The sequence below is a fragment of the Pongo pygmaeus genome, chromosome 2 (genome assembly GCF_028885625.2).
Source record: "Pongo pygmaeus isolate AG05252 chromosome 2, NHGRI_mPonPyg2-v2.0_pri, whole genome shotgun sequence".
NCBI classification, from domain to species: Eukaryota; Metazoa; Chordata; class Mammalia; order Primates; family Hominidae; genus Pongo; species Pongo pygmaeus.
Window position 1 is genome coordinate 116641125 of NC_085930.1, and position 21408 is coordinate 116662532.

The window sequence follows — 21408 nt, forward strand, 5'->3', positions numbered from 1 at the left end:
CAGTTTATTTTATTTTATGTTATTTTAGTTTATTTATTTTATTTTTTTAGACGAGTTTCGCTCTTATTGCCCAGGCTGGAGTGCAATGGCGCAATCTCGGCTCACTGCAACCTCTGCCTCCTGGGTTCAAGTGATTCTCCTGCCTCAGCCTTCCGAGTAGCTGGGATTACAGGCATGGACCACCAAGCCTGGCTAATTTTGTATTTTTAGTAGAGATGGGGTTTCACTTTGTTGGTCAGGCTGGTCCCGAACTCCTGACCTCAGGTGATCCACCCACCTTGGCCTCCCAAAGTGCTGGGATTACAGGTGTGAGCCACTGCACCCGGCCTATTTAATATTATTTTTAAGCAGCTTTATTGAGATATAATTCAAATAACATACAAATCATCCATTTAAAGTGTACAATTCAGTGGTTTTTAGTATATTCACATATATGTGTAACCTTCATCACAGTTACTTTTAGTATGTTTTCATTACCTCAGAAAGAAATCATATACCTTTTAGTATCATCTTCCTTTCCCCCAAACCCCTCAGTCTTAAGTAACCACTGATCTACTTTCTATCTATAGAGTTCCCTATTCTAGACTCATATGAATGGAGTCATATAATACATGGTCTTTTGTGACTGGCTTCTTTCGCTTAGCATGATGTTTTCAAGGTTCATCCATGTTGTACCATGTATCAGTACTTAATTCCTTTTTATAGCCTATTAATACTCCGTTTTTTTGGGTATGCTACATTTTGTTTATCCATTTGTGCATTGATTGACATTTGGGTTGTTTATACTTTTTCCTGTTAAGAATAATGCTGCCATAAACATTTGTATACAGGTTGTTTTTTGGACATAAGTTTTCTTTTTCTTTTTTCTTCTAAGAGATGGGGCCTTGCTATGTTGCCCAGGCTGGTAACTCCTGGCCTCAAGCAATCTTCCTGCCTCGGCCTCCCAAAGTGTTGGAATTACAGGCATGAGCCACTGCTCATGGTCTGGATATATGCTTTCCTTTTTCTTAAGTATATACTTGGGAGTGGAATTGCTGATTCATACGATAAATCTGTGTTTAACCATTTGAACAGTGCCAGACTGTTTTCCGAAGTGGCTGCACCATTTTATTTATATTCTCACACCAGCAATGTATGCAGGTTTTGATTTCCCCACATCCTCACCAACACTGTTATCTGTCCTTTTTATTCTAGCCATCCAAATAGGTGTGGTTTTGATGTGCATCTCCCTGGTGACTAATGATTTTGAACATATTTTCATGGGCTTATTGGCTATTTGCATATCTTCCTTGGCAAAATGTCTATTCAGATCCTTTGTCCATTTTAAAATTGGATTTTGCCTTATTATTATTGACTTGTAAGGTTTATATATTCTAGATATAAGAATTTTATCAGATATATTATTTGCAAATATTTTCTCCCTTTATGAGTTTTCAAAAAAAAGGAATTGGTTGTGACCAATTACTTTTCTCTTAAAATATCAATATGAAGTCATAAATTCAAGCATTTGATGTCTTCAGTTGCACTGCGCTTTTATTCTTTTTGATGATAAAATTGTCCCATCTTTGGCTAATGTGAACCTCTTGAGGTTGATGCTCAAGTACTTCTGGTGAGTCTAATTGTTTTTGATAGCTTCTTTGCTTTCTGGCAGAAGATGTCCCAGTCTCATCTTGTACATTTTCTGCCCCAGACCTGGAATCAGCCATTTGTCCAAGGAGCCCTAGTTCTGTCTTAGTATAAGTGCTAGAGATGCTCATTGCTACCAAGTAGGTCAGTGTTTATGGGTCTTTTCAGGGGATAAATTTGGGAAATATGTGTGTGAAGTTTTTTTTTGTTTTTAATGACAAAATATATTATGAGTTCATGCTGATAGTTCCAGTTCATATGCAGGACTCTAGGGTTTTTATTTAACCTCTTCTGTCTTACATCTATATCTTTGTTTGTTTCCCCTACACTACAATTCCTAGTTCTCAAAGTTTCTAGGGATGATAGTAATTATGTTACATTCTGTTCTCTTTGCTTTATCCCAAGTTGCCTAGAATAGCAATACCAACATTAACACCAACAATTTAATTACTGAAAATAGTTAAAAGATTTTTATTTTGTTTGTTTTGCTTGGCTCTTATTTTTGCCACTAGTCTGTGTATGGCCAAACTATTGTTTTTAGAAGTTACTTGAAATAGTTTCTTTCTGTGCTACTAACCGGATGTATAGTTAGGTTCACTGCATTTTATTTTCAATATTTAGGAATTACTTTTAAAATTATTTTTATTTTAAAAATTTGAATTATCATTACCAACCACAATAAATTTATTATCTTAACCATTTGAAAGTGTAGAGTTCAGTAGTGTGAAGCATATTCACATTAGTGTACATCAGATCTCCAGAAATTTTTCATCTTTCAAAACTAAAACTCTATACCCATTAAACAATTACTCATTTCTCCCTACCACCAGCCCTTGGCAACTACCATCCTACTTTCTGTCTCTGTGAGTTTGGCTACTCTGTGTACCAAACTCATAAGTAAGTAGAATCATATAATAATATATCTTTTCTTGACTGGTTTACTTCATTTAGCATAATGTCCTAAGGCTCATCCATGTTGTAGCATGTGACAAGAGTTTCTTTTTTTAAAGCTGAATAATATTCCACTGTATATATACCACATTTTGTTTATGCATTCACCTATCAATGGCCACTTGAATTGTTTCCACTAGGAATTGCTTTTTAAATTTAATTTTGTTTTACAATTTTGTAACTATCTAGAATAGTTACATAGATCTAGAGTCAAGTTAACAAAGAAAATATATTTGAAGAAGTTAATCTTCTATCCCTGTCTCTTTATCTCTATTTTCTCCTTCCTTTAGGGAATTTTAAATTTTAATGGTTTATCTTTCCATGTTTTAAATCCAAGGAGATAAATTAGGTAGCCATTTTTAATCTAAAAAGATATATATGTATATATAATCATTCAAAATATATGTACAAATATATGTATTTCTTACTCTTCTTAGAAAATGGTAGCATATTGTTAATATAAATGCTGTCGTGCATCTAGATTTTATCACCTTATGAATGTCGTATAGAGATATCTTGCTCATTCTTTTTCACCACTGCATAATTATTCCACAGTATGGATGTACCACACTTTATTCTACCAGTTCCCTATATTAATAGACATTCAAGTTTGTCATGTTTTGCTGTTAAAAATAGTCCTGTAGAAATAACATACTGCATAGGTCTTTTTGTATTTTTGCCAATGTATCTATGATGAAGAGTGAGATTGCTGGGTCGAAAGGTATGTAGTTTTGCAGATACTGCTGTAGTCTCCTTTGTAAGCATTATACCATTTACATTCTCACCAAAATGTATGAGGGCCTATTTCTTTCCCCATAGTTCTGTTCTGGAATATGTTGTCAAGTTTTTTAACTTTTGCTAGTATTTTGGTGAGACAAATAGTTTGTTTCTGTTTCTCTTAGTGTGAGTATCTTTTCATATTCAGAGCTATTTCTATTTCTTTTTCTGTAAACTGTCCATTTCTGTAGCTTATTATTCTATGCAGTTAGTGCTTTTTTTCTTTCTAGTTTTTGTTTGTTTGTTCGTTTGTTTTTTAAGACAGAGTTTCACTCTTGTTGCCCAGGCTGGAGTGCAATGGCGCAATCTCGGCTCACCACAATCTCCGCCTCCCAGGTTCAAGCAATTCTCCTGCCTCAGCCTCCCGAGTAGCTGGGATTACAGGCATGCACCACCACGCCTGGCTAATTTTGTATTTTTAGTAGAGACAGGGTTTCTCTATGTTGGTCAGGCTGGTCTCGAACTCCTGACCTCAGGTGATCCGCCCACCTCGGCCTTCCAAAGTGCTGGGATTACAGGCGTGAGCCACCGTGCCTGGCCTAGTTTTAGAGATTCTCTGCCATTAAAAAGTTTTATTTATTTATGTATTTATTTTTTGGAGACAGTCTCACTCCATCGTCAGGCTGGAGTGCAATGGCACCATCATGGCTCACCATAGCCTTAACCTCCCTAGGCTCAGGTGGTCCTCCCACTTCAGCCTCCAGAGTACCTGGGACTACAGGCACACGCCACCAACCCTGGCTAATTTTTGAATTTTTTTTATAGAGATAGGGTTTTGCCATGTTGCCCAGGCAGGGTCTTGAATTCTTTGGCTCAAGGGATCTGCCTGCTTAGCCTCCCAGAGTGCTGGGATTACAGGCATGAGCCACCACGCCCAGCCCAAAATTTTGATTTTTATGTAGTCTAATTTATTGTACCATTACCTCATTGCTTGTGGATTTTTGAGTCATTTTTTCAGTAAAGATTGCCCCACTCCTTGGTTACTTTTATTCCTGTACAGTTTGTTCTCCCTTCCCTTCCCTCTTCCCCCATTCACTCCCTGGCTTTCTTTCCTTATGTAAACCTCTGATTGATTTGGAATTTGTCCTGGTGTGTGGTATGGGGTATAGTTCCAATTTTATCTTTTTCCAAATGGATATCCAGTTATCCCAACATTACTAATTTAAAAGTCTTTCCTTCTCATTGATTTGAGATGCTCTTATTTTTATTGTTTTTAAATATATTTGTATATGTAAGTGGGTGTTTCCTGAATTCTCTATTCTGCTCCCTTGGTCTGTATTCATGTGCCATAACAACATTGTTTTAATTATAGAAGCTTTATAATATGTTTTAATACCTAGTAAGGCCGGCTTTCTTCTTTTTCAGTATGTATTTTTCTGGCTACTTTTTCTTGTGTTTTTCTTTCAAATCAACTTGCCTTGCTCTGATGATAAAAGAAAAACCTGATGGTATTTTTATTTGTACTACATTAAATGTATAGATTAATTTAGGGAGAACTGGCTTTTTATAATGTTGTGAGACTTTTAATCCAAGAAGATGGTATGCCTTTCCATTTATTCAATCCTATTTCTCTGTCTTTTGGGAATGCTTTATATAATTTTCCTCATATAGGTTTTTGACATATTTTTTAAGTTTACATGTATGTTTTTTATTTAATATTGATTTTATTTTGATATTGCATTTATTATTCCTTCTTTGAATTTTATTTGTATATGAATGTCATTGAATTGTATATGTTCATTTTATAACCTGTTACTTTACTAAATTATCTTTTGTTTTTAATAATTTTGCCATTGATTAGTTCAGGTTTTCCAGATAATTATACAAGATGGAATTTTAAAATTTTCTTAACTTTTCTATAGAATACACAATTTTTCTAAGTTACTATGAATCAGGAGTTTGGGCATGTTTCTGGAGGTCATACTTAACCTCTGTGTTGTATATGTTCAAATTTCTTGTGTGCCATGACCTGTGTAAATGATATTATTTGTTTAATAACAGGAGTTAGAAAGGCAGAAACATATGTGTAGTGTGCTGCAGCATAAGATGGAAGAACTTAAAGAAGGCCTGCGGCAAAGAGATGAGCTTATCGAGGTATGTACATGAACCGTGGGAATACTTAATTTTGAAAAAAAAATGAGTTGAATGGGGATGAGGATGTGTTGGGAGGGAAGGAGAGTTAAGATGCATCAGAGTTTGTCTCTTTATATTTGACTGTACACTAAAAGTTTTCAAACATAAACCAGATCATGCTTAAAAATTAATACTATAAATCCTATAAACATTACCCCACTTTGGTAGCAGAAATTTTTGTGTCTTTTATCCTAAGCACACTGTTTCCTACAGATATCTTAGGAAATGGGCAAAAGGAAAAATTATAGAATAACATTATTCTTTGGAATTAGTGAATGCCATCTTTTGGGACATGATTCTTGGGGAATAAGTTTGATTTTCACTCAGGTAAATACATTTCTCAGGTGGCTAAATGAAAAAGAAGAAACGTCAAGATACGTTCTGTACAAAAAGGTAAAGAATGGCTAGTCTGAAGGTTCAGGTTTCTGCAAGCAAAGGGACTCTGCCACATTGTTGGCAACATCTTAGGAATGGAATGAAGCATAGTCTACCAAGAACTCTTTGAAAACATTAGTCATTCTTGCAGGCCTACTACATTGCATGCATCTTTTTTCCTTAAATGTGGTTTTCCCTCCTGAGACGATGTTTTTAGATAAATATGGAAATGTTTGAAGGGGGATCCTGCCCACTATCTAGGTGTGGCTATCAAAGGCATCTAATGTTAAGTTAGTGTTGACACGCCAGAGATGTCAGGAAGCATAGATGTTAATGATCCCAGGAGAGAGATCTCACCAACCACACTTGTCCACATTCCTGGCTACTCAGACCTTAGCCTTTCTTTTTCTCTCCCTCTTTCCCTCTTTCCCCTCAGACCTACCTCTTAATATCTCTCTCTACAAATGATTTTTAAAAACCATTTAATAGAGAAAAAGAAATGACTTTTTAAATTTGAAGACGTGTTAATTTTTGTCATTATTAAGAATAATTGAACATACCCAGAATTTGTGGATTTCAAATGCAGATACAGATAACCTTTTGGATCTATCAGATTACATGTGAAGTTAATTTTCTTGGTTTTTCTCCATATAAGGTAGGAAGCATATTTTCCAGAATCTGTATCCTGCTGGTATTTTAAAATAATGTGAAATTCTTTCTCTTTTTGTTCTTTTATCTTTTTCTGCCAAAATGCCAACCACATAAAATAATAAACCTGCTTTGGGGGCTGCTTCTCAAATTCAATAGCTTAAGTTAGGATTGGCAAAGTGTTCTAGTAATTAATTGTAATTGCATTTAAGAAGAATATAATGCTGGATTTCTATAGTTCATCACTGTGGCTTCTTTAAAAGCTTAGGGTGCTAGGTATACAAACTTTGAGAACTATAGTTTTAGATGTTTTTTACATCTAGAATGAACATCTTTTAGATGTTAGTATCTATGGTTATGCTGAAAAACTTCAAATGTTACAAATAATGTTTTTTGGTCTTTGGAATTGAAAATTCCATGGTAAAGTACCTAATGTATGAGTAGGGAAAGGAGGAGATAATAATTTACCAATAATGCATAAGAAGAAAACCTGTTAAGCACCATTGCCTAATTAGAAAGGTCATTTAAGGATTGTTAAATGCTAAATTTAAATGTTTCAAAATAATATAATTTTAAAATAATACAAAATTCATGGTGTTCTTGCTGTCATAGATTCTGCTAACAGAAATTCAAAATGATCAGTTCTGCTTAAAAAATAAAATTCAAAACTGCTTGTTCTCTAAGATAAAAGATCATTTGTTCATAAGCAAACCTAAATTTCCCTCTCTAGGAATGTAAGTTCTTGTTTGGTAAAAAGGCAGTTATCAAAGAAAGAATATACATATGGAGCTGTATGTACACAGAAATTCTAGCTGGCTTGCTGCCACGTAGCTGTGGTTGGAACAGTTATTCCTGGTTCCTTTGCCTACTTTTGTAGGGGCAAACCAATAAGAATCTTGTGGCCAAGACTGTGAATGTCATCTTTTCTTTTGGCAGACCAATTTTGCTTTTCCTGTTCATCACAGACTTTCCCTTTTGGTTAAGTTTCTTTATTGGCTTTATTTTTGTTTCCTCCCTCAAACCTCCTCTCCCTTTTCTTTCTGCTCTTTTATTACTTCTCTTCCCCTCTTCCTCTGCAGGAGAAGCAGCGCATGCAGCAGAAAATAGACACCATGACAAAAGAGGTGTTTGACCTCCAGGAGACACTTCTTTGGAAAGATAAAAAAATTGGGGTATGAGATGAAATTGGGCTTTGGTTAGAAGCTCATTGATGAGGACTACAGTAGAATTTAACCTAGAGATTGAAAAAACCTGTCCTTTTGATTCTTCTTGAGCATTTACACAGTATGAAAAATGAGTAAGTAGGAGACAGAGACTTCCATAGGAAAACCTGATGTTGTGCCTGGAAAGATCTCTTCTTTTCAGCAAACACTAGGCTTGTAAAATGTATAAGTAGGAACTTTTAAAGGAAGTTTCTCTGTATTCCCTTAGGATTTTTTTTTTTTTTTTTTTTTTTTTTTGAGACGGAGTCTCACTCTGTTGCCCAGGCTGGAGTGCAGTGGCATGATCTCGGCTCACTACAACCTCTGCCTCCTGGGTTCAAGTGATTCTCCTGCCTCAGCCTCCCGAGTAGCTGGGATTACAGGCACACACCACCATGCCCAGCTAATTTTTTGTATTTTTATTAGAGATGGGGTTTCACCATGTTAGCCAGGCTGGTCTCCAACTCCTGACCTCAGGTAATCCACCTTGGCCTCCCAAAGTGCTAGGATTACAGGCGTGAGCCACCACGCCTGGCCTCCCTTCAGATTCTTATCCAGAAACAGCCACAGGCATTCAATTCAAACTCTGTGGTTAACCTGATATCCTTACATTACAGGAATTTGGATAAGAAGAGAGTAGTGGTGGGGAGAAAGTTATTAGCATCCTATAAATCCTTGGTGAATAAAATAAGAAGAGATTAAAATCAATTCAGTTACAGAAATGGATAGGAATGTAAGACTTTCTAGGGTGGCTGTCTGTAATTATAACCACAGAACTCCCCCAAGTAAGGGCCCAGATAAATGAAATATCTTCATTGCTGTTTTGCTAAGCCTTGCAGGTAGATTCCATGTACACCAAAAGCTGGAAAAAATTCCCTCCAGTTCATCTCATGTGGCCTTTGATTGGCAGTCCCATCACCTGGCTGAGCTCTCTATTCTACAGTAGGGGAACCACTTAGCCATAGTTGCCAGAGGCTTACCTTGTCAGGGAAGGGCAGAGGAAATAGAACATGTAAGAAAAGTCTTGTTCTGCTTAAGGTTAGGGGGAGTAGGGAATAGTTGTTAAAGATCCCTGAGAACATCTCTGAGAGACAGGCCTGGATATGAAACCCTGTGTGGATTATACCCTCAGAATGTTGTTAGGAACATTCTGAAGCCCAACCAGTGGTCAGCAGGATCCAGTCTTTTTCATCACTTCAAGGACCTCTCTCATAATATACACATGGGAAGATTACATTACCTCTTAAGAGTTTGTAGGCTCATGCCTGGAATCCTAGCACTTTGGGAAGCCAAGGCTCGAGGATCACTTGAGGCCAGAGGATTGCTTGAGGTCAGGAGCTTGAGACCAGCTTGGGCAACATAGTGAGACCCACCCTGTCTCTGCAAAAGAATTTTAAAATTTGCAGAGCATGCACCTGCCCCAGCTACTTAGGAGGCTGAGGTGGGAGGATCACTGGAGCCCACACAATGAAGGCTGCAGTGAGCTATGATCGTGCCACGGCACTCCAGCCTAAGCAATAGAGTGATACCCTTTCTTTAAAAAAGTTTGTAGACCAAAAATTTAAAAAACAAAAGCTACTTTATAGATAATTCTCTGACTTTCAAATTGCTGAGTATTAAAAATTCCATCTAAACTTAGAAAAGCCTTCTGGGGAATAAATCAATAATTCTGTTAGGTGTTTTGAAATTATGATTTTAAAATTGAAATTTGAAATTGAAAAGTGAAATTTGATTGTTGAACCATTGATTTGATTTAAATTTTTGCTTGGGAAATATGAGATGTGAAAAAACATGTGGGGCAAAGTAGGTAATTTAAAATTTTTAGTTAAAATCTGGTCACTATCTAGAATGGGCTTCTCTTAGGACGTCACATAATTTTCTTTAACACAGATCTGTAGGCCCAGGATTTCTAGCTTGTATGAGTGCCTTAGTATTTTAAACTGATAATCTTGGACGAGCCATAGAAACCCCTGAGATGTCTCAGTTTAAAATATAAATTATTTGGCTTTTAATTGGAAAATATTTTATTTTATTTTAGTATTCTTTTTTTGAGATGGAATCTCTCTCTCTCCCCAAGGCTGGAGTATAGTGGCACGATCTCAGCTCACTGCAACCTCCCAGGTTCAAGCAATTCTCCTGCCTCAGCCTCCTGAGTAGCTGGGACTACAGGTGTGCACCACCACGTCCGGCTAATTTTTGTATTTTTAGTAGAGATGGGGTTTCACCATGTTGGCCAGGCTGGTCTCGAACTCCTGACCTCAAGTGATCCACCCACCTCGGCCTTCCAAAGTGGTGGTATTACAGGCATGAGCCACTGTGCCCGGCCAGAATTTTAGATTTACATGCAGTTGTAAGAAATTAAACAGGGCTGGGCATGGTGGCTTACGCCTTTAATCCCAGCACTTTGGGAGGCCAAAGAGGGTGGATCCCTTGAGGTCAAGAGTTCGAGACCAGCCTGACCAACATGGTGAAACCCTGTCTCTACTAAAAATACAAAAATTAGCCAGGCGTGGTGGCACACACCTGTAATCCTAGCTACTTGGGAAGCTGAGGCATGAGAATCACTTGAATCCAGGAGGCCAAGGTTGCAGTGAGCCGAGATCATGTCACTGCACTCCAGCCTGGGCAACAGACCAAAACCCTGTCTCAAAAAAAAAAAAAAAAAAAAAACAAAGAAGAAAGAAGAAATTTAACAGAGATCCTATATATTCTTTGCTCAATCTTCCCCAAATGTAACATCTTACAAAACTATAGTACAATATCACAACCAGGATATTGCCCTTGATACGGTGAAGATACAGAACATTTCCATCAATATAAGGGATTTCTCCTCCTCTTGCCTTTTTATAGTCATAGCCTTTATCTCCCCTTCCCCTCCCAAGCCCTAAGAACCACTAATCTTTTCTTCATTTGTGTAGTTTTGCTCTTTTAAGAATGTTATAAAAATGGAATTATATGGTATATGTTAACCTTTTGGAATTATCCCTTTTCACTCTGTATAAGTCCCTCAAGATTCTTCCAAGTTATTCAATCACGAGTTGACTCTTTTTTATTTTAATTTGAAAAATTGTGCTAAAATACAAATAACAAAATTTACCATTTTAACTATTTTTAAGTGTACAGTTCATTGGCATTGAGTACATTCATGTTGTTGTGCTACTGTCACCATCAGAACTTTTTAGTTTTCCCCAGCTGAAATCTTTACCCATTAAACAACTCCCCATTCAGTCCCTTCTCCCAAACCCCTGGTGGAATGGCAACTACCATTCCGCCTTCTGTCTCTGTGAATTTGACTACTCTAGGTACTTCATATAAGTGGCATCATACAGTATCTGATTTATTTCATTTGACATAATGCCCTCAAGGTTCATGTTGCAGCATATGTCAGAATGTCCATCCCTTTTAAGGCTGAATCATATTCCATTGTATGTATATACCACATTCTTCTGTTGATATATCGACACATCTACCTTTTGGCCATTGTGAATAATGCTGCTGTGAACATGGGTATTCAAATAACTCTTCAAGACTCTGCCTTCGGTTGTTTTCGGTATGTACCCAGAAGTGGAATTGCTGGATCATATAGTAATTCTGTGTTTAATTTTATTGAGTAACAGCTATACTGTGTTCTGTAGCAGGTGTACCATTTTACATTCCCACCACTAGTGAACAAGGGTTCCAATTTCTCCGTGTCCTTGCCAACATTTGTTATCATTATAATACAAGGGCAGTGGTCCTCCCTTGACTTTTAAGACACATTTTCAGTATAGTCAGTAACTACTTGTCTCTAGCTTCATTTTTAGGATTTACATTTAGTAACTTAATGAAGAAATAGGTCCATTGTTCCCAGGTTAAAGTTCAGTTCATTAGTGGTCTTGCCTCTAGCTCCACTGCAGTTCTAAACACCAGGAGCCCATGTATAGAATAGGTGCGTACGAAGAACTTGCATATCTCTATAGCCCAGCATAAACTCACTTCCATTCTGACCAAAGATATTTGTTCCCCAGTACAATTATGTGGAGAATTAACCCCTTGCCCAAAAGTTCAGCCCATTATACACATCCTTTTGGCTTCCGGATGGTAGGATTTGAGGTTAGGTCAGGGATGAAGAATTATTTTGAACTCTACAAGCGTGTACTTTTTACCCTAAAAAAAATCTACTGTAGGAGCTATTGTTGCACACAAACACAAGGGTAGTGGTTATATGGTCAGGTAATACGGAGGGTTTTAGATCCAGCGTGAATACATTTGATCCAATTATAAGGTATTTTAGTAGTCTTCAAACTTTGTGGTGAAGTGGGTGAATTTACAGGATGTATTTTATTTTCCCATCCATAATTATGGGAAGAGGAAATTAAAAACTCCGAAGGTAAAAATAAAACCCAGTGCAGTAAGACGTGGAAGAGGGGCAAATGTCATGTATATCATTTGCTAGAATTCCTAGTTTCAAATTGGCCTGTTCCTCAGAGGTCTTTTTTATTCAGTGGTGTTGTTTATATAGAGCATGTTGTGACAGTGATCATTTACCCACTTATATGTGGTGATACATGACATAACTATGCATGCAGATACCAGTAACCAAAAATACCTAATCCATAAAGATTAAAGTGACACTCACCACATGGGAAAGTATTGTTGTGCTTTGTTTTCCCAATGTTTCATTTATTATTATTAACATAATGGAGTGTTAACACTAGCTAGATGGTGCTAGAAACGCACATTGTTAATTCACAGGCAGACTTGAGACACATCATATAGTGTGAATGTAAATTGTTGAAAAGAAGTCAGATATTGACATTGCAGTTTGGATAAGTAGAGTAGGATTTGCCGTATGGACTCCTTTCCTAGCATCATCTGGGCTAACAATAAGGGAATATAATGTGGCCTTCATAGAGCTGTGATATTTAAAAAACTATTTAAGGGCTTTGGAAACAAAAACAACCAGATTCATTTTCTGGTTTTGACACTTACTGTGACTTTGGGCAAAAAAATATAACCACTCTGAGCCTCAATTTTCTGATCTGTTAAATGGGGATAATAAAAGTACCTCATAGGATATGTAGAGGTTTCAAATATAAAATAATGTATAAGACAGAAATCATATAAAATAGTGCCTGCCATATAATTTGTGCTATACAAATCGTCGTTCCTATCATCCCTTATTTACTTGCTCCTTATTTGGTTGCAAAACAGGATTATAATGATTTTTTAAATTGCCTAACTATTCAGCTATCAATTTCTCAGCAATTTGCTGTCCCACTTCCAAACCCAGTGAACTGAGAGGAAAGTTACCTGATATAGTTTAACTTCTTGGATTAATGGGAATGCTAACAGAAGACATTAAATATATGAACAAAAATATTTGGGGAAAGGCTCTTTCAAATAGGCCAGTTATCAGATTCCTGCATGGACTACTTACCTTGGGTTTATTTTTAATTCTGGGTTATTTTCTTTTACAATAGATTTTATTTTTTCATAGTAGATTTTATTTTTCATTGATGACCAAAGTATGTTCCTGCTTCTGCATTATCCTCAGCTGACAGTTGTGAGATTAAGGAAACGGCAGGGAATTTACAAATGAAATCACCAACCTGATTCTGCTGAACTGTCCCTGCTATCTAGGCATTACAGGCAATGCTTTACCTTGATTTATGCCTCTGCCCGTGGGATGGGTGCTATTATCCCTTCTGTTTTTCAGGTGAGGAAACTGAGGCATACGACAAGTATGTGCCAGGACCCAAAAGCCTGATTCTGAAATCCATATTCTGTAACTCTTCATAGCTTGGCTGTATTTATTTTGTCAGTGTTTTGTTTTGTTTTTCACATTTTGGGACTATAACAGAAAGCCAAATGAGTCTCAGTTATATTTAACTAAATTGTCAGAAGTTGATCTTTGAATCCTTTTGGAGGTTAACTATTTTGAATTAAGTGGTATTTGAGTATTTTGCCACACTACTTGGAGAAAAATCTACAGCCAATATTTAATTAAAATACCTTATGTATAATAGTTATTTTTATTCCAGAAGTATTTTTTTAAAAATCAACTGTATTGTTGAATAAACTACTTTAGTTAAACATGAAATGTGGGAGTTTTTTTTTGTTCACCAAATAAAAATGTACTTAGGCAGTCAGTAAGGAAAGCTTTATTTTACTCTGGCTGCTCTCTTTATCTTCCTTTTCCTGTTTTATTTTTTTCATTGACTGGAAAAGATTTATTTCCCTGCTTGATGTGATTAAACATGTTTTGCCAAATTGATGCATGAGAACCAGTTTCTATGAGAACTCTCTTCTGGAGATGTATATCCATGTAACTCTGTAATTCTTCCCATATCTGACTGTTTGTTTCCAATCTTTTGACTGCTTTCTTGCTTTTTATGCCTTTATCTTTGCTTATTTGAATTAGGTACTTCTCTGCTACCTTTCACCTGCTCTTTTTCTGTGCCATTGTTTCCCTTGCTACCTCACCTAAAACCAGGCCCTAGAGAAACAGAAAGAATACATTGCCTGCCTTAGGAATGAGCGAGATATGCTCAGAGAGGAGCTGGCTGACCTGCAGGAGACAGTGAAGACGGGAGAGGTATGTTAGCATTAGCCTGGAGTTCAGGTCCCTCACTGCTTTACTCTCTATCTTCCTTCTTTTCATCCTGCCATCTTTCCTAGCCTGAATACAAACTACAGTGTTTGTTCCCTAATCCAGATTTGGTAGGTTTAAGCTATTTCTTACACAGAGCTATATTTCATGTAACTGATTCTAACCAGGTTTTACCTGTAGCAAACATGTATTGTTGCAGTGACCTCACAGAGCTTACTGCTTCCATATGGGCCTTTTGTGATGGTGGGTTTTTCCCCCCTGCAGAAACATGGCTTAGTTATAATCCCCGATGGCACTCCCAATGGTGATGTCAGTCATGAACCACTGGCTGGAGCCATCACTGTTGTGTCTCAGGAAGCTGCTCAGGTCTTGGAGTCAGCAGGAGAAGGGCCATTAGGTAAGAAACTGGTTGCTATGTTGACTTGGATTAATGTTACCCTATTGGGTTTTCTGCTTTTTCATATCCCAGCTTGGAAAACAAAAACAGCATAAGGGCTGAGACTCAAGTAGATCCTTAACCAGAAGAATCTGGGCACATTGGCACATTGTCTTCAGACATCCTTGATCTTGGGAAACCAGCATCTGGGTCATTGTAAGGCAATAAGTGTAACTGTAAGGCCCGTGGATGGAAGTACTATGGGCCTATACACATTGGTTTTTACTTAACTATAAACTTTTCTGCAAAGAGATAGTCTAGTATACCTGTGCTAGGGGGGCAGTAGGCTAGCAGGAGACTTCTCAAGTGTGTTATAAGTTTCTCATCCTTGGAACATCTGGTTTTATGTTCTACTACTTACCCCAGGGTTCTGTACCTCTTTTCCACCACATTTCTTAAGCCAAGAAACAGATGACCAAAAAGATATCAGAGAAGTATGACTTCCAGAGCAGGGCTTCCCAGACTCTTAAAGTCTAAACCTCTTAAATTTAACCCTTTGAGAATCTGACACCTCTCTCCAGGAAACTACAAAGTTGCTGACACCTCTCTCCGAGAAATCAAAGTCACCCATCCATTGACCCCACAAAGAAATCTACTCTAGAGGAAGAAAAATGGCACAGATAGATACTGTATCATTAGCTCACTTTTATTTTAAAAAAAAAAATCTTTTTTTTTGTTTTTCATCTTCTTTTCATATATGTGTAAGCTTCTTAGAGGAGTGAGAGATACAAGTGTGAAGCAAACTGAAAAACATTTTGAAAGTTAGTAGGCACATTCTCTAATGTGAAGCATTCCAGAAATGTGATTGTAGGGCACTTTGAATAAAACAGGATGCTGGGTGAGCAAGAGAGATCTGGAGAATGGAACGAGAGTCTGGCTATAGGCAGCCCAGGTGTTTCCCTGCTGTTTTTTTCCCTCGTCTGCAGGTCCAAGCAGGCAGATCTGCTTGGAAGGTGCAGAAGAAACCAAAATCTTTATTTGGCTGCGACCCTGATTGTTTACAGAGGGTAGTGGTTAGCCAGGTGTCAGCTGCTTTTTTAAGTGAACCACGGTATCTCCTCAGCTGAAGGGGCCTATTTTAATGCAGGCTTGGGAAGAGTCAAACCTCCACAGGCTAGGAGTGAGCCCTAATGATGCTGCCACCAAGCCGCAGATCCACCCATGGATGCCCACATCTTTTTTTTTTTTGAGAGAAAATCTCACTCGGTCGCCTAGGCAGGATTGTAGTGGCACAATCTCAGCTCACTGCAATGCACAACCTCTATCTCCTGGGTTCATACGGCTTCCCAAGTAGCTGGGATTACAGGCGCCTGCCACCACGCCCGGTTAATTTTTGTATTTTTTTTAGTAGAGACGTGGTTTCAGCATTTTGGCCAGGCTGGTCTTGAACTCCTGACCTCAAGTGATCCACCCAACTAGGCCTCCCAAAGTGCTGGGGTTACAGGCGTGAGCCACCACGCCTGGCCTGGCTGCCCACATCTTGGAGTGGGTCCCTTCCCTCCCTACTAGCTTTTGGGGACTTTGCTTCTTCCAGCATTGTGCTCCTCTCTTTTCTCTTCTCTAGCTTCCTTTGCCCAGTCCTGCTCTTACCCCATCTTCTTTCACATATTTGGATCTCTCCCGCTAAGGGCTCAGCCTTTAGGAACACACTTGACATTTGAGTTGTCTGTCTACTAGTGAAAGCTTGAAACAAGGAAATGACCTCCTTTGTACTTCAGTTTGTCTTTAAGTGGCAAATCACTGCTGTGGGGAACAAATGTTGGATTTGGTCCCCGATAAATATCAGTTGTGTGGAAACACGTTTTAGATAGTTAAGAACTTTTCTGTAATGCTATTAACACCTTTATTTCTTTAGATATTCAGAGCTGTAAGTAATGTAATTTATCAGATAATATTAGCTGTTTATGAGTTTGAAAAATTTTTAATTGTTTATATACTACATCATCACATATTTAGTTTATGATCTTTTTCATTTGTTTTAGATGTAAGGCTACGAAAACTCGCTGGAGAGAAGGAAGAACTACTGTCACAGGTAAAGGCATTCTTATTGGAGTGTAATATAACTTTAACAAAGTTACATGGTAAAATACTGGCTAATTGAAATGTTCATTAAAAAGAAATATGCTTATTTCAAACATCAGTACTCAAGTGAGATTTGAAGGACAGATAATTCATATTTTACCTCTTTGTTATTTTCTGTTCTTAAAACATTTTTTTAAGGACACATAGTTTAAGGAGTCATATAGTTTTTTACAAAGCTTGTTATGAACACAGCAGTCCCCTGCCCTGGCTCCTCTGACCTCGCCCCTGACCATTTCTGTTAAATGCTTTTAGCTGATTCTTGTGTACTGTCCTTGTATCTCTGTATAACATACTGACGTTGCATCTTGATTGTTCTGCTTCAGGCATTCTATGTTGACATCCTTTTATGGAAGATGAGGATTTAGCTGTTTTTCATCCTTTGTCCCTGCCACACACATACTTATTTTCCACTCTCATATCCTCCTAATAAAGGAACAGTGTAATTCCAGCCTGCTTGTGTCATTAGGACCCTCTAAACACTACTCACAGTGGAGCCAGGTTGCATTCTAGGATCATCTCCCTCAGAACTATTAGTTTCCTCTAAAGTTAATGTTATGGTTTTTCCTTGTATTTGTTTGGTTTTCTATCATCAATTTAGCCGCAGAATCTCCAACAGTAGATTAATCCCACTCAGTATTTTCAGATGCATCTGGTGTTATTTCAGTTCCAGTTTGTTGAATCTTGGTGCATCTGACTTGTCCCTTTCTAAACTAATGACTTGCCCTCTTGGTACATAGATGTGGTCACCCTTCATTGGCATCTAGGGATTTTCTTTGCATGTGATTTAGGTTGGGTTCCCTTTTTCCGGTGTCTCATGCCTTTCTCCTTATTTATTCTCTTATTTTGGTATATCTTCCAGTAGCTTCCTGAGAAGAGGATTTGTGGATTGTTAATTTTTCATGACCTTGCAGGCCTGAAGATGTCTTCATTCTACCCTCTCACTTGATTAAAATAGTTTGGCTGGGTGGAGAATCCTGAGTTGCCATTGTTCTCCCTAAGATTTTTTAAAAAGACATTTCTTCATTGTGCTGTGACGTCGAGCATGGCTGTTGAGTTTTCATGAACATTTTGAGTTCTGATCTTTTCTGATTTGTGATCTGTTTTTCTCCTCTTTGTGGAAGCTTGTATCCTATTCTCTTTCTCTCTAGCGTTCTGGTGTAATTTGAAGATAGTCATGTGATTTGAAGTTTTCATGTGTGATGCTGGGCCCCTGTCAATTCTAGGAGCTCCCATTCTTTAGTTCTGGGAAAATTTCTTGAATGATTTTGTTACTGATTTTTTTCCCTTCCCATATGCTGTGTTCTCTATTTTGGAACTCCTATTCAGTCATTGAACAAATGTTGAGTGAGATTCTACTATTTAACATGCACTATTCTAGGCACTGGGATATTTCAGTGAATAAATTAGTTTAGAAAAAAAAAATTCCTGCCTGAGAGTCATTCTAGTAGGAAGACATCAGACAATATTATATGATATGTTAGAAGGTTTGTGTGAATGCATTTATTACATGTGTTTCTCTGGCTACTTACAGCAGCATGGGGCAGGCATGGAGTGGGTAGAGAGCTAGATTTTACTAGGACAGTATTAATGGGGCAGGAGAGGTGAGGGAGTATGTAAGAAAATGATTATAATGATAGACCTTGAAATTAAACTGGATGAAGAGGATTAGGGAGATATTCAGGAACACATCAAGGTATAGTAGAAAGAAGATGTAATCTGTAGATTAGTGGTACCAGTGTGGTTGAAGGGTTGTTGGAATTCGGGTCTAGAGAGAATGACCTAGAAAGATGAGGAATAGTGGTTAGAGAGAGGATATGTGGAACTAAATTGTATAGGGATTACAATTGTCTAATGATGAGAGCTGGTATATGACTGTGGGAGTGAGTAGCTGAGGGCAAGAAGGGATAGATAGCAAGATCCTTGGAAGGGAGGTGGGTTAGTCCATTTTTTGCTTCGCTATAAAGGAATACCTGAGGCTGGGTAATTTATAAAGAAAAGATGTTTGACTGGGCGCAGTAGCTCATGCCTGTAATTCCAGCACTTTTGGAGGCTGAGGCAGGTGGTTGAGGTCAGGAGTTGAGACCAGCCTGGCCAACATGGTGAAACCCCAACTCTACTAAAAATATACAAAAATTAGCCAGGCATGGTGGTGGATGCCTGTAGTCCCAGCTACTTGGGAGGCTGAGGCAGGAGGGAGGTGGAGGCTGCAGTGAGCCAAGATTGCGCCACTGCACTCCAGCCTTGGGTGGCAGAGTGAGACTTTGTCTCAAAAAAAAAGAAAAAAAAAAAAAGAAAAAGAAAAGAGGTTTAATTGGCTCATGGTTCTGCAAGCTGTACAGGAAGTATGGTGTCAGCATCTCCTCAGCTTCTGAGCTCAGTTTCCTGAGGCCTCAGGCCAGGCTGGTCTTGAACTCCTGACCTTAGGTGATCCACCCACCTCGGCCTCCCAAAGTGCTGGGATTACAGGCATGAGCCACCGCGCCCAGCCAGCCTCAGGAAACTTCTCATCACGGCAGAAGGTGAAGGGGGAGCAGGCACGTCATATGTCGAGTGGAAGCCAGAGAGAGTGGGGAGGTAACATACACTCTTAAACAACCAGATCTTGTGTGAACTACCAGAGCGAGAACTCACTCATCACCAAGGGAATGGTGCAAAGCCATTCATGAGGGATCTGCCCCATGACCCAGATACCTCCTACCAGGCCCCACCTTCAGCACTGGGGAATACATTTCAACATGAGATTTGGAGGGGACAGACATCCAAACCATAAGAGGAGATATACCAGAAATTGAGAGATCATTTGTAAGGGAGATCCTCTACTTAGATGTACATTGAAATTGCCAAAAATTAAGACAGGAATAGTCTAGAGGGAGTGCAAGTTGGGAGCTATTTAATAAATGGTGATGAAGGAATGGGATTTTGGCAATGATAAGTAATGAGTGTATATAATTTGAAGAGATGAGATTAAGACCTGGGACTTTTAGGGAAGATGGAGGGAAAATACCAGCAAGGAAAGCAAGAGGACACCTATTCCATTTCTAGGTTCAGTGGTAGGAGGCTGTGGAAGTACAAAAAAAAAGGGCCGGGCATGGTGGCTCATGTCTGTAATCCCAGCACTTGGGGAGGCCGAGGTGGGCGGATGACTTGAGGTCAGGAGTTCAAGACCAGCCTGGCCAACATGACGAAACCCCATCTACTAAAAATACAAAAATTAGACGTGGTGGCATGCACCTGGAATTCCAGCTACTTGGGGGGCTGAGGCAGGAGAAACGCTTGAACCCGGGAGGCAGAGGTTGCAGTGAGCTGAGATTACCCCACTGCACTCCAGTCTGGGCCACAGAGCGAGACCCTGTCTCAAACAAACAAACAAACAAAACAAAACAAAAACAGGGTTTGAGAGAGCTGCAGAAGCAGCAGGAGAGGGTTCTCATCAGAGCACGAGGGTAAAGGGGGGATGCTCAGAAAAGACTGAGGACAGAGAGAGTTTGCTTATGATGGACTGATAATTCTAGAGGGCACAGTGGAAAAGTTTCAGGCATTGGGAAAGGTTAGGAGATGAAGGTTAGTGATCGTACAGACCCTTGTGAGGAAGAGTGCAGAGGAAGGATATATGACCCTTTGCGAGATGCACATAAATAGGAATGATGGAGATAATGAGATTTGTCCTGGTTCCCTCAAGGCAGCTAATGACGGTGACCCTGTGTGTTGAAAGGGCAGAGGTGTCTGGGAAGTACAGAGTTAGTCCCAATATAGAACTTACCCTTTTCCCATTGGGGAGTGGCAAACTTAATCTTAGTGCAGAGGCCTCCCTTTGACCCCTGTTGGTGGAGTTACGGACAGCTGGGGAAGCCATCTCTATATATCCAATTATTATTATTATTATTTTTTTTTTTGAGACAGAGTCTCGCTCTGTCACCAGGCTGGAGTGCAGTGACGTGATCTCTGCTCACTGCAACCTCCACCTCCCAGGTTCAAATGATTCTCCTGCCTCAGCCTCTGGAGTAGTTGGGACTACAGGCACGTGTCACCATGCCCCGCTAATTTTTGTATTTTTAGTAGAGATGGGGTTTCACCATATTGGCCAGGATGGTCTCGATCTCTTGACCTTGTGATCCGCCCACCTCAGCTTCCCAAAGTGCTGGGATTACAGGTGTGAGCCACCGTGCCTGGCCCCAATTATTTTTACATACAGGATGTTTTCTAAGTAAGAAAATTTAACATATGTCTAAAAGTAAACAACAAAAAACTGCTCATGGAATCTTCCATTTTAAGAAATAATCTCTTGAATATACCCTATCAATTAACTGTTTATATTTTTGTTTTTTTTTTTAGAGATGAGGTCTCACTATGCTGCCCAGGTCGGTCTCAAACTCCTGGGCTCATGTGATCCTCATGCCTCAGCCTCCCAAGTAGCCGGATGTATAGGTACATGCCACTGTGCCTGGCTAGAATTTTCCATTTTAAATAAAAGTAACAAAAAATACCCCAAAGATGTACTGTTCCATAAGCAGACACGAATTTAAAATATGGCTATTTTCTACTGGGACACCTGGTCCTGGCGCTTGCTCTTTTCGATGTTTGTTTAT

At 38.7% G+C, this 21408-nt stretch overlaps 1 protein-coding gene across 21 annotated transcripts in view; it reads left to right on the plus strand.

The window, feature by feature from the left end:
- Positions 1–21408, plus strand: part of LRRFIP2 (LRR binding FLII interacting protein 2) — a 127748-nt gene that overhangs the window by 100256 nt on the left and 6084 nt on the right. For 9 of the 21 annotated variants that reach the window (XM_054481148.2, XM_054481149.2, XM_054481151.2 and 6 more), the window contains 4 exons: positions 5356–5448; positions 14188–14289; positions 14569–14701; positions 16723–16772. In XM_054481148.2, the coding sequence (XP_054337123.1) occupies positions 5356–5448; positions 14188–14289; positions 14569–14701; positions 16723–16772 (378 nt within the window). Of the gene's footprint in view, positions 1–5355; positions 5449–7589; positions 7683–14187; positions 14290–14568; positions 14702–16722; positions 16773–21408 lie in introns of all 21 variants that reach the window. The other 12 variants (XM_054481144.2, XM_054481147.2, XM_054481146.2 and 9 more) reach the window with 2 other exon arrangements.